The sequence below is a fragment of the Dendrobium catenatum genome, unplaced genomic scaffold (assembly GCF_001605985.2).
Source record: "Dendrobium catenatum unplaced genomic scaffold, ASM160598v2 original_scaffold_197033, whole genome shotgun sequence".
Classification (NCBI taxonomy): domain Eukaryota; kingdom Viridiplantae; phylum Streptophyta; class Magnoliopsida; order Asparagales; family Orchidaceae; genus Dendrobium; species Dendrobium catenatum.
Genome location: NW_021515450.1, coordinates 307,032 through 320,503, shown reverse-complemented (window position 1 = coordinate 320,503; position 13,472 = coordinate 307,032). Strand labels below are relative to the sequence as shown.

At 36.8% G+C, this 13,472-nt stretch overlaps 1 protein-coding gene across 1 annotated transcript; it reads right to left on the bottom strand.

Moving 5' to 3' along the window:
• Positions 1 to 1,499: 1,499 nt before the first annotated feature.
• On the bottom strand, positions 1,500 to 12,186 carry LOC110114634 (nitrate regulatory gene2 protein). Its single transcript, XM_020847569.2, has 4 exons — positions 10,424 to 12,186; positions 10,164 to 10,315; positions 9,319 to 9,542; positions 1,500 to 2,822 (listed from the first exon to the last, which is right to left on the bottom strand). Exons 1-4 carry the CDS (start codon positions 11,676 to 11,678, stop codon positions 2,141 to 2,143), a joined length of 2,313 nt encoding a protein of 770 aa, XP_020703228.1. The 5' UTR covers positions 11,679 to 12,186; the 3' UTR covers positions 1,500 to 2,140.
• Positions 12,187 to 13,472: the final 1,286 nt, after the last annotated feature.

Below are 13,472 nucleotides of genomic sequence, written 5' to 3'. Positions count from 1 at the left end.
AATAAGAGTATTTTCCTCTAAATCTGGACTGTGAAGAATACCTTCAGACATTCCACTAACTATTATATCATTGTTTGTCATTATATTGCCACTTGTATCATGTTTGTGCACATGCAGGCTATCACAAGCAATACATATATCTTCTTCAAGCTCTTTCACAACGACAACCACCTCCATTTTGTGGAAATCAGAAGAATATGTAAGCATATCCATAACATCTGTCTCACTTATAATGGACATGTAATTTGTTGGTGATGTTCCATGGATGTGATAATGTAGGTTGTAATCATGTGCCCTTAGCCACGGGCATAGTGCTTCAGTTTGTTCTTTCAGTAAAAACAAATTAACATCACTTCTCACAAACTTTAAAGTTCTTTGACTACCACAAACATATTTTTGCCTCGTCTGTCCCTTCACAATACTCCAATATCCTCCAAATTTGAATACAATATAACAGAAATTGTTGGAATCCATATCTAGCAAAGAAGTTAGTAATCAAAAAAATTATTTCTGTTCATAAAAGCTACTAACCTAATAAAAAATCAACATATATCTAACAAACCAGACAATATCGCAGCTTACCTAATCAAAATATTTCTGTTCTAGAGGCAGAACGAACGCGAGTCTTGACGGGAGGCTTAGACCGGAAGGGCTTTTTCTGTTTCAAAAAAATAACTTACCTAATAAAATTTGTTCTAGCAAAGAACAAAATATAGCGTCTTACCTATTAAACATAAATCTATTACCTAATCAATTTTTTCCCGTTTCATAGGCAGCACAAATGCGAATCTGGATGGGAGGCTTCGGCAGGGATGCGAATCTGGAATGGAGTCTTCGGCCGAAATGTACAAGAGGCTAGACGGGAGGCTCCGATGCTTTTCTTCCGTAACTGAGATCCAAGAAATGAAGAAGATGAACAGATGCCGAAGGAACAGTAGTTTCGCGCCCAAACAAGCAACTCACGAACGGGGTTTAACGGAGAGGAAGACGGAGTGGTTTTTTGGAAAGGGAAAAGTTTTTTTAGTGGTGTGTGTGTAAATAGGTAAGTTTAGGTGTGAGATAAGTAAATAACATAGTTTTAAGTGTTAGGTATATAAAAATCCCTTAATTATTTTGTGGCCGTTCGGAGACCAATCAGAATGCACCACGTTACTCCTTTTCGCTCGGTACCACTGCTCGTTACTGTTCAGTACCGCAGCTCGATACTGCTAACGTGGCACATTCTGATTGGTCTCTGGACGGTGTTTTGCATGAGGTCTCCGCATAGAATAATTTCTCCATGAGCTGGGGTTAATGCAGAATTGCCAACCATATGTCAAGTTTGGGGATGAGGGGTCATGTCTCAAACATACACTAAGCATTCACCAATCCGTAATCGGTTGCCGGGCTGTTAGCTTCCATTGCCCTCCATCATGCCATGCTAATCCAGAAATTCAGCCATAGGCAAGGAGAAAATACTAATGCAAATAAATGAACAACAATGTATACTCCAGGCAACAGTAAGAAGCATAGATATATTTTGTCAGCCTTGCAACAAAAGAAATGATTCCAATTAAATAGAGAGAAATGTACATAAGATAGTATCCTATGATTATTTTACTACACATTATCAGACCTAGTTGAAAATTTACATAATGCAACACTAATTGCCTTTGCTTAAAGACAGAATGGGAACATTTACCTGCCTAGCTTCGTCTAAGAACCAAAGGCAACAATTCATCCAGTCCCTTTAGCACATCCATTTCCCACAAAAATGGAGTATCAGTGCCAGCAACTGGTTTCAGAATGTAGAGCTCCGCCGGAGATTGCAGAGCTGGATCACAGTTTGATTTCTTATCAATCAATCCTCTTTTAAGCTTTTTTTCCTTTCTGTCCAGTATGCGTTCTTCAACTCAGGAAGCAAAGCCATCTGCCATTAAAAGAGCAGCTCCCACTGCTCAAACAACCTTTCATAATCAGTGCAAAGCAGCAATTTGATGAACTAATGAAGGTCATTGAAACAAGCTCGCCAGAAGATTGGTTCTTCACAGGGCTTCACCTTCAGCATAATAGTTCCACGGAAGATCATGACTCCAAGCTCATGGAAGATTACTTCTTTACATCCGTGAGATTTTTGCTTCCTCTGTAACTGCCTTCTGTTCTACTGCACGGGCATGGCCTTCTGTTCTACTGCACGGGCATGGAGATCCTCATAAGCTTTCATGGTATCAGTTGCAAAATTTTCCATGGACTGAAAGAGTTGTCGTAGAGCAGATTGAAGACTGGTAGGTTCAGCAGATTGGTTCTTCGATGAAATGTTAAGCGCATCTAATTCCTTGTTAATGGCTTGTACTTCTCTTTCCCTCGTTTTAAACAGTCTCTCCATGTCTCTATTGGAAATCATCTTTTGACGTAGTTCCATGTCACTGTGTTGCCATAGTTGCTTTATGGTGGCAGCAGAAGAATACATAGCAAACACAATCTCCTTATCTGAAACTCTATCCAGAGCTTGAGACCAGCAATTAAATATGACAAAGACTGGGGGAGCACCAATTCTCCCAGGAGAATAAGGAGGAATCCCATCAGCAGTTACTTCTGGTTCGTAGTGAAGGCAAAGTACGAGCCAGCTATTCAATGCTTTAATGAAGTTTTTCTGTGAATTTATCCAGGCAGAGAAGTTTCCTATCCACCTCATTAACTCCATTTCAAGATGCATAATGGCATTCATAAGTTCATCACTGACCTTTCCTCTAGATGCAATGGAATCTAAATGACTAGCTTCAGCTATTGCCTGGTTTTGAATTTGATGGCATTCCAACATAACCCCCCACATTCTCTCAAAGCTGTGAAAAAGAAAATTTATTAGTAATTTTAGTTTTGAGAAAGTAGAAATTAGGAATATATTGCTTCAACAAAAGGTGAACTTTAATAGCATTTCCAACCAGGGCATGTACATTAACTTCTTAAATTAGCTACTGCTCATATGTTTCACACTAACTTGTCATAAGTAGGAAAGAAATCAACAAACAAAGCTATACTTTATATTTTCTAAGAAGAAAAGGCCAAGAAGTAAAAACAGAAAATAAACTTTTTACTCTGAATTTATAGATGCAAGTGTCAAGTGAAGGATCTTCTGAAAAGTTTAGACAAAGAAGACTCAACGAGGCTCAAATGAATTTGTTTGATAATCAATCAAATTTATTTGGGCTCGATTAGACTCTTTTTAATGATCGGTGATGATGTTGAAATCAAATTAAGCTTGAATCGAGTCAAATCGGACTTGACATCAAATTAAGTTTATGTGATCAAATCGACTTCGATTGACACGAAAGCGGTTCAATTTTGAATTTATCGGCGATCGATGAGGTGAATTTGCAAGCCAAATACGAGGTCAACAAGGGCGGCATCCCTTAGTGATTTGTATTGTATCTCTTTGTTTGTTCTTGTGTAAGAATGGTGGGAGAGAGAAGAGAAGCAATGAGAGAGTTTGAAAAAAGAGAGATCTGTACTTGTCTCTCCCAATTTTCATAATGGATTTGTTGGTGTTGTGCGGGTACGTAAATTTTTTCCGGTTTCGAGTTTTTTCGTGTTAAATCTTGTTGTTCTTTTTATTTCTACTATTTTTATCTTTCTTGTTTGTTTTACTTCCCACCCCCAACAATTGATACAATCGATATATGATAAATGATATTTGCATGTAAGCAATGAATGCTGACTATCAATACTGTAATTCATATGGGTTGGTTGTTAAAACATAATATCCTATTCAGGAGGGTGTGCTGGCCGACTTTCTTTTAAATATGGTTTGTGGTATTCTCCAGGTTATAGCCTATAATTAATGACCAAACTACATCTACGGGCAATGGGTGATGACTCTTAATAATTTATTTAAAGTCGTCTGTAGTAATAATAATACTAAAGTTGATGCAATGATAATGATAATAATGATGATGATGATGCTACAATGATATAATAAATACAAATGAAAGATGAAAATACCACATTAAAGTTGGATGTCTTATCTTGTTGAATCCTAACTAATACATACATAACATCTCGCCAAGTTCTACCCAAAAACTTTGCAACCATATCATCTCTCTGCTAGCCAAAGTGATAGCAATATACCCAGCTTTTGTGATTGAGAGCATAATAATCTTCTGCAACTTGGAAACTCAACTCACTGTAGTATTTCCCAAAGTGAAGGTATAGCATTTTGTGCTCCTCTTACAATCAAGATATCCAACAAGATCAAAATCTACATACACTTGTAGATCAATCCTTGCACCTCCAAAGCAAATAACTTTGTCAACTGATCCTCTTAAGTACCTGAGAATTCACTTAATCACCTCACAATGAAGTTTGTCTGGGTTACACATAAATCTACCGACTACTCCCACTGCATATGCTATATTAGGTCTCATATAGATTATAGCATACATCAAACTTTCAACTGTTGAAGCATATGAAGTTCTCTCCATCTATTCTTGCTTTACATCAGATTTTAGAGATTGTACTTTAGATAGCTTAAAATGACTATCCAAGGGAGTGCAAATTGACTTTGTCTCACACTCTCATTCATGTTTAATCTCTTCAACACATGTTCAACATATTATGCTTGAGACAACTTCAATATACATGCAATTCTATCTCTGTTGATTCTGATACTGAGATTTTTCTTTGTTGGGCACATATCTTTCATTTCAACTCCATTAATAACTGCTAATTCAAACATCTTATCTTCTTCATATCTAACCCTACAACCAGCATGTCATCCATATACAAAAGCAAAATAATATAACAATTATCAAAATATTTAAAAAATAATAATAATGATATGTCTGACACTTTGTGTACTCATTATCTGACATAAACCTGTCAAATCTCCTTTACCACTAGCTTAGTGCCTACTTCAGCCCATATAGGCTCTTTTTGAGCCTAAACATTAGATATTTTTTAAATGTGATCATATATCCCTAAGTTTGTAGCATGTATAACTCTTCTTCAATGTCACCATGAAAATATGTTGTCTTTACATCCATCTGATTTAGATGTAAATCCTCCACTACTACCATACTTAGAACAACTCTGATTGCAGTCATCTTCACCACTTGAGAGAAAATTTAAGTGAAGTCCAATTCTTCCTTTTGCTGAAAATCTTTTAACTATAAGCTTAGCTTGTAGCGTTTGCTATCATCAGGTTCTTTCAGTTTGTAAACTCACTTATTATGTAGTGCTCTCTTCTCATCTGGTAGTTGTGTCAAATTCCAAATCTGATTCAACTCAAGTGAATCCATCTCGTCATCTATGACTTGTTCCAACTTCTTCGTGTCATCAACATGAATGACCTCATCATAACACTCAAGTTCACCACTATCTATCAGCAATAGATAGTACAAGAAGGAAGAATACTTTTATATTGACTTTGAGATTCTAGTGAATCTCCTAACTTCAATAGAAGGCATCTTTGAAACCCTCTGTGATTCACAGCTTTGTCTTCTTGATCATTAACATCATCCTCTATCTCAATATATTTGAAAGAATCTTCAAGAGCCTCATTTTTACCCTTATATATTTCATTTTCATTGAATTTAACATCCATTCTAATATTAACATCTCCCTGCCCAATAATTCCGCAGCACTTGTTGTCTCCAAGATACACTTTACCCAAAACACATTGAGTGTGATTTTTGAATGCATCATTGTTAGAACTTGCATGGAATGAAGCACCTGAATCAATAACCCAATTTTCAAAATTATACATAAATTATACATAGATAAGACCAACGAATTTGATTGAAACTCTTCTACATATATACTTTGTTTTAACATCCACCACTAGCTTTCTTTGGAATTGTACAATCATTCTTCAAATGACCCATCTTTCCATAGCTCCAGCACACAACTTTTCTTCAACCTGAGTAGACTTTCCTCTCCTGGGTTATGATCTTTCTTTACTTAGATTTCTCTCTAAACCTCTTCATCTTGCTTCAACATTTAGAATGGAATTTGAGGATTCATCGCTGACCATTTTCCGAACCTATTCATTAAGCACTAGCCCCGCAATGTTCTTAAAGTTCAGCTTTGAACTTCCTAAAGAGTTACACACGGCAATAACAAGCTCATCCCAACCTTCTGACAATGAAGATAACAACAACGCTCTCACCTCATCATCAAACTTGATGCCAACCGAACACAACTGACTCATCATGGTGTTCAGATTATTCAGGTGTTATGTCATTGAAGTGTTGTCCAATATCTTCATAATGAATAACTTATACATCAAAAATACTTTGTTTGAGGTTGACAACTTCTCAGACATTTTAGTCAGTGCAACCATGAGATCGATTGTAGTCTTATCATTTACAATATTAAATGCAATATATGAGGAAAGTGAAAGTCGTATCAAACCTAGGGCAGTCGGGTCAAGAACCTCTGCTCCTCCAAAGCCATATAATTTGACTTATTGGTGATTCCTTTCAACAACAAATACAACTTCTTTTGATATAACAAATCTTCAATTTGTATCGTCAAGAATGCATGTTTGAACCATTGAACTTCTCAATCTTGTATCTTGCTTCGTCCACCATTTCTCCCACTCATACTGATGAACTTGGCTTTGATATCAGTTGTTGGAGGAGAAAAGTAAAACATCACAACGAAACAAGTACAAGATGGTCAAGATTTAACATGAAAAAACCCAAAAATGGGGAAAAAATTTCTAGCCACACCATATCAAAAATTCTACTACGAAAATTTGGAGAAATAAGTACAGTTTTCGCTTCTTTCTAACTCTCTCCTTGCTTCTCTTCATTCATCCACCATTCTCATACAAGAACAAATAACGAGATACAACAATAACCACCAAGGGAAGTCACCCTTAATGAAAAATGAGAAAAAAAGTGTCAGTCCGTCTCACAACACTATGACGCTCTAACTACTATCATTCAGTCTGTCTAATAGCAACGCAACGCCGAATATAAAGCGATGCGGCCCTCCCCCCTCTATTGATTTTACAAAAAATTGTCCAGTGCCTAGGCACTCGGATATACAACAATGAGGTGCACGAACATACAACACTGGGGGGCTCAAACATAGCACCGAGTAACATCCGTTTGATCAACATAATTAAATTCCACACAGAACTAACATCAATCTCTCTTTGATCTTTGAAATGCAACATGGAATACTTAAACTATAGAAAACATGAAAATATGTACAATATCTTTAGGTTCATAAAATCAAAACTTTCAATTTAACCAATAAAATTTAATAATATTATAGTCAAAATGTCCATAAAATTCATATATATCGTATACAAAAAAGTTATACGATAAAAGTACAATAAATTAGAATAAAACATATTTTTTATTAATTTTGGAGAGATTAAATTCATCAAACTTAAAATCATTGAAAACCAAAGTGGAATGCATGTTATTTACAATAATTAGAAGATTTTTCATAGCTGAAGAAACTGACAAAAATGACCAAAACTTGATATCTCTCTCTTTTATCTCTTCTTTTCCTCTCCCTTCCTTCTCTTCTTCCACGGCAAGCCAAGTGCAAATGGGGGAGGTGGGATGGTCGGTGGCTGAAGTGCTTAAGATTGGGAATTTTATATATATATATATATACCGCATGTTGAATCCAAAATTATTGCATAACAAAGTCTTCAATGTCGCGACGACAATTTTTGGCATCGTCGTGCTCACAAGCCTTGCTCCGCAGTGCTACAAGCACAGCGTTGAAGCGATCCAATTAAAACATAAATTCAAATTTTTATTTTAAAATAAGTTTCATATTTTTGGGTTGTTATAACACTACCGCTTAACTACGGTACTCCAACTATTTCACCCGTGACCCGACTATGATTCTTCTGACTACTCTTGTCCAATTATGATTCTTCCGATCACTCTCACCCGACTATAGTCCTTTGACATTCGTCGTCCAACTATAGTTCTTCCGACATTTATCACTCCAAGGTCAATTGGACCACTGTTGCCTGGCTAGTCTAGGGTTTAGTACCTTCATAACCTAAAATCATTAATAAAGTCAACACAAGCCGTCACTTATAAGATTGATGCCACTGTCGACATCAACTCTGACTCCCAACTTTTGCAACAAAATTTATGATGTGTTTTCGCCACTGGACACTTCCGACTTCAAAAATATAATAGGTACATGAATGTCTTTCTTGAGGAATAGCATTATTTGTAATTGATGACAAACACTACTGGAATCATTTTAATTGAGTTAGGCCCCATAGTTTTTCTCATTCTTGAGAATTTTACATAAAAATTCTTGTGTTTCTAATAAATTTTTCACTATTCTCTTATCTATTTGTGTTTTAGATCTTCGCGCTAAACTATGATGGTAAACTATTTATTTCTCTATCATCAAATATTCTAGCACTCAATAATTATAATGATTAATATCCAATCAAACAAATTATATATATAATTTTTTTATTTTATTTTGATGTTTAGAGTGCTATAATATAAATGGAAAAATTTAGATGGGAGATATGCAAATGAGGAAATATTGAGTGGTGTATATGTATGTATGTGTCTGTTAATTAAGCAATTAAATTAATCTTAGTAATTAACATTAGTTAATTAAAACTTTATTATCATAAGTAAATTAATTTTTTTTTACTTTTATCTTTTTTTAATATAAGTTATTACTTTATTTGCTTAGTAAATTATTAATTAATTATTAGTTGAAATGTTTAATAAGATTAATTATACTTTATTTGTTCTCAAAATAAATATAAGAAGATATCTCAAGCATATAAATCCTTAAATCCTGAAATAAGTAGCCAAACAGTTTACCTTGATTTCATTGGATTTAACATCTATCATACCAAACAATTTCAAGAATTGAACCCACATAGGATTTATTAAATCATAATTTACAGGAATTAGTAGATCTTATAGCCAAACAGCCCCTAAATCACTAGCAAAATCAAAACTTCCTTGCTTTTATGACCCTTCTAATAACGCAACACTGAAGTAACGAGCAACAATGGAATACAAGTCTCGTATCCATAAGACAATAATGTATTGCTAAAACTATTTGCAATACATTGATATCAGCAAAAAGCAGACTCAAATCCCAAAGTATCAGTCATAACAGATTATGAAAACAAGTTATTAGAGAAGAAATGGGGAAAAGCCACATTTTTACGAATGAAAAAGAAAAATAATTTGGGCTAAGTAGAACTGCATGCAATTAGATTTAAGCTTAAGAGTTCAAACTATATGAAGTAGCAAAGCAGTACTTATCCTCATCTGCAAAAAGAAATCAGTTTAGAGTAGACGAGAAGACAAGATAACGGAATACCCCTGGATGAGTCCGTCTATCTGAGGCCACAGCTCTTCATCTCTCAGAACATCTATCTTTGTAGTTATAGAGTTAACAATCTGTATTGCAATCCTTATCTTTGTTGACAGCTTCCTTACAAATGTTTGAGTAGCCTCTATCTTGTGAGCTTCTGCCCCTCTTACATCCAAGCGCTTCAGTTTCTTACTGTTTCTATCATGAAGCAACCGCATCTTTTCCTCAACCTAATGAATGGTAAAATTAAGTATAAATACAAACTAGGAGACAAAAGTAACTAAAATCTCAAATCTTTAACAATGAATTGTTTAAGTTATGTACAACAAGGTCAATTGAAGAAACAATAAAAGTTAAAAGCAAACCCCGGGGGTGGAGCTGGAGGTTTGGGGGCTTGGGGCCTTTGTTTGAGGCAAATTATTTTGTGCGCACACCGAATGCCGTTCAGAACCCAATGAAAATGTGTCACGTCACCCCCTACTTGGTACCGCAGCTTAGTACTGCTCGGTACTGGATGACGTGTCTGCACTTGATTCGCCTCTGGACGGTAAGCTGTGTCCAGTGTCCGCACAAAATAATTTCTCGTTATTCGGAGGATGGGGTTCTATTTTTTGGGGTGAGATGAGCAACAATCTACAACAACATTGATAGGAAAGAATAATGTTGTGGCACATATAAAATGGCACAGAGAACTTAATACTCCATCAGAATGTAAAACCCGGTACAGACTAATCACGAGCACCTCTAGAAATTTTTGTTGGGAAAGATAGGCTCCAAGAATTTAGGCGAATGCACAAAGAGTGTATAAATGGTGCCTCCTAACATCAAAAATAGAAAAATTGAGCGCATACTCTGATTTCAGCATGGAGCTTTTGTTCCCAAATATATAGCTTCTGCAATGTTGAAGAAAGATTCCAAGAGCTCATTACTTTATCCTCATCATATACTAAATCTTCATCCTTGGACATAAGGGCCGGAATCACACACATCATTCTTGAAGATGCTGTTCTCAAGAAGAAAAACAAAAGACAATCAATATAAGATATCAACCGCAAGGAATTCTTGCTTAACAAGGAAGAAAATAACATCATAAAATGCAGAAACCCTTCACCTGCAAAAACAGATTTTTTTCTGATGTAGGGAAGCTTTCCCACTTCGAGCAGCCTAGACAGGTCTTTGGTTGACTCAGCTGCCCGCTCAAACTGGACCCTTATCTCGCTTGCAACCTCAGATACATCATGATATCTTCGAGGAGCCGCTACAGACCTCCCTTCATGGGGCTTCTGCACCGCACCACCAACAACATTCTTTTCCACCACTTCCACCTCATCCTCCTTCAGCCTCAGATCATACCTTGAACCCTCCACTGAACTGCCAACATTCTCTCCGGAAGCTGATGCACCTTTACCGGAGTACTCCGGCATAGCGGCTGCAGAGTTATGAGCTACAAATTTTTGGTCCACATAAGCTTCCTTTATAACTTCTTGCTCATCCTCTTCAAGATCAGGGATGCCTTCATCTTCCCTCGCCTCCTTAGAGGTCCGGCTGGGTGTGTAAGGCGGGTAGTAGCTCTCAAAGGACTCAAATGGGTTCAGGAAGTCCCAGGTAGACGTCCTCGGCGGGGAAGGAGGAAGCAGAGCTGCCCGGGAAGTGGAAGCTTTGGAGTTAGCTTCAGGGCCATTAGGAGGAGCCTGAGACATTGCAGCAGGTGGTGATTGAGAGCCGAAGAAACCGCCCATTCCAGGGTAGCCATAATAGCTGGGCTGATAAACGTAAGCAAAGGGGTAAGAAGACGACGACGAGGGTTCAGTAACAGAGCCGTAGTGCACTAGCTCAGGGCTTTCCACGCGCTGTTCAAAAGAAACAGAGGTAGGAGGCGGATTGCTACGCGCGTAGTGAACGTTGAAATAGGTTGGTCCACTTAGGAGTTCATGGTGATCGGTGTGAAGATGAACAGGGGAGTCGCTGTCGGAGTGTTGAAGCAAGTCGCCGTCCGAGTCGGAGTCATCGGAGGAGTGGAAGTGAATGTGTGAGCCAGATTGAGATCGGGAGCTAGAGTGCGCCGAGGAAATGCCTTCCACCGCCGCAGCACCCGGTGGTGGCGGCGCAGGCGAAGTTGGGGGAAATGGATCGCCTTTACGCTGCGCTGGAAGAGAAAGGATGGGCGATCCCTGCAAGTGGGCTGCAAGGTCGCTGTCGAGAAACCGATGGAGTGCGGCGCCGACGGAACGGAGCGAGTCAGCGTAAGCCGCGTGCGCGTCCGCAAGAGCGTAGCGGTGGCGAATAGCTTCGGCGAGAAGGTCGGACCTTTCGCGGCAGAGAGCAACGGCATTCAGCTCCTCGAGCTTCGAACCGGCGCAGCCCATCGGAGAAACCAGAAAGGGAAAGCGCTTTGGACGTACGGCAACAAAGAGAACGAAAGAGCTCCAGAGAGCAATCACATCATCTGTATGATCATAGATCTAGGGTTTTAGGGCGGGCAAGGTGGAATGGAGAAGGGAAAGGGAAAAGGAAGAAGAGGGGGAATCTTCTTTTGCTTTAGTATGCCAGCGCGGAGTGCGTCGTCCGGTTGCAGGTAGGTAAAAGCCAAACAAAGACCATAGCATCGCCCTTTGGCTAATAGGAGGATTCTCGCTTCTCTGCCTCTCTTACTGTTCATCATAAAGTGGGCACAGTACCTTCCCTTTTTACCGTTTGGAGGTTTAGGAGAAACAAAGAGCGGCCGAGGCAGCGTACGCTTTGTGAGAATTGGAGCGACGGCACGACAGTGGTCGGCGCGTCGCCGACGGCGACGTTGTGCTATAGAAAATGATGGATATCTACGAGAATGCCACCGACGGCGGTCGGCATCGGGTCCGGTTCGGGCTCCCCGGTTTTCGGGTTGGTGAAATTTTTGGAATTTACATGCTTGTGAGAAAATAATGTATTTAAAAATTATGTGACAAAATTAATAATAATTTATACATTTTTATACACTAAGTTAATTGATATATTTTAATAAAATAAAAAATAATGGTAATTTTATATATTGGTAAATTTAAAAGTCTGATATAAATTTGAAAAATATTTTAATTATTTAACAAATGTGTCATGTCAAATTGTCACATTTGACATGAGAATGATTTTCTATGTTTGTTCTTTAACGAGTAATGTCATAATCTACAAGTTTTTTTTTTTATTAATGTCACGTCACTTATTTTTATAATAACTTAGGTGTTAGTTAGCCCACTTATGCTTAATTTAGTTGATGGACGAGTATGGTTGAGAACCCCCAACTCGTGTTTGATTCCCCACGAGCGACAGCGACTCATAAGTGGGACCCAATCAAGTGTGCACCATGAAATTTCTAGGGTAAGTGGCTCTTCTAGGTCAGCAGAGTATTAGTCACGCCACCAACCAAGTGCCTTTTTGGGAGTGGCAGCGAGTGGATACCCAGTTCCAAAATAATAAGTGTTAATTAAATTATTTTATTTTCTTCATACTCTTTAGCTGATTTATTATTTCTCATATTATTTGGCTAAAAATTGTAAGAATATTAAAAATTAATAATAAAATAAAATTATTCAAAAATAGTACATATCTGTATTTTTAATGTTGAGGGATAAATTATAAATTTTATAATTTTAATTTGTGATTTTAAAGATTTTTTTTTTAATTACGATCAATAAAAAAATAATCCTCTTAATTCCTTTTATGATTATCCATATAACTTCAAATATTTTAAATATATCATATTCATTTTACATTATATTCATTTTATTTTTCATTTCTTCTTCAACAAATCAAATAACCCCACAATAAAATACTTAATTTTTTACTTAAAATAATTAAGTTATGAGTAATAAAACTTATTATGAGATAAAAAATAATTAAAATTGAATTAGATTTTTACTACAATTAAATTTAGTTCGAAAGTTATAGCTCATATATAAAATTAACCAAAATCAAATTAAGGTGTTTAGAATGGCTTCAATATTTTATAAAGTTTATTATAGAAAAAAATAACTTCTTTATTATTATTAAAGAAAATAATTTTTCACAACAAATTTTTTAAAAATAGTGAAAATACTGAAAAATAAGCAGGCAAATAAAGTTAAAATACTATCTGAAAATTTAAGTAACGAGAAACATATTTCAAATAGACTATAATTTTATTTATG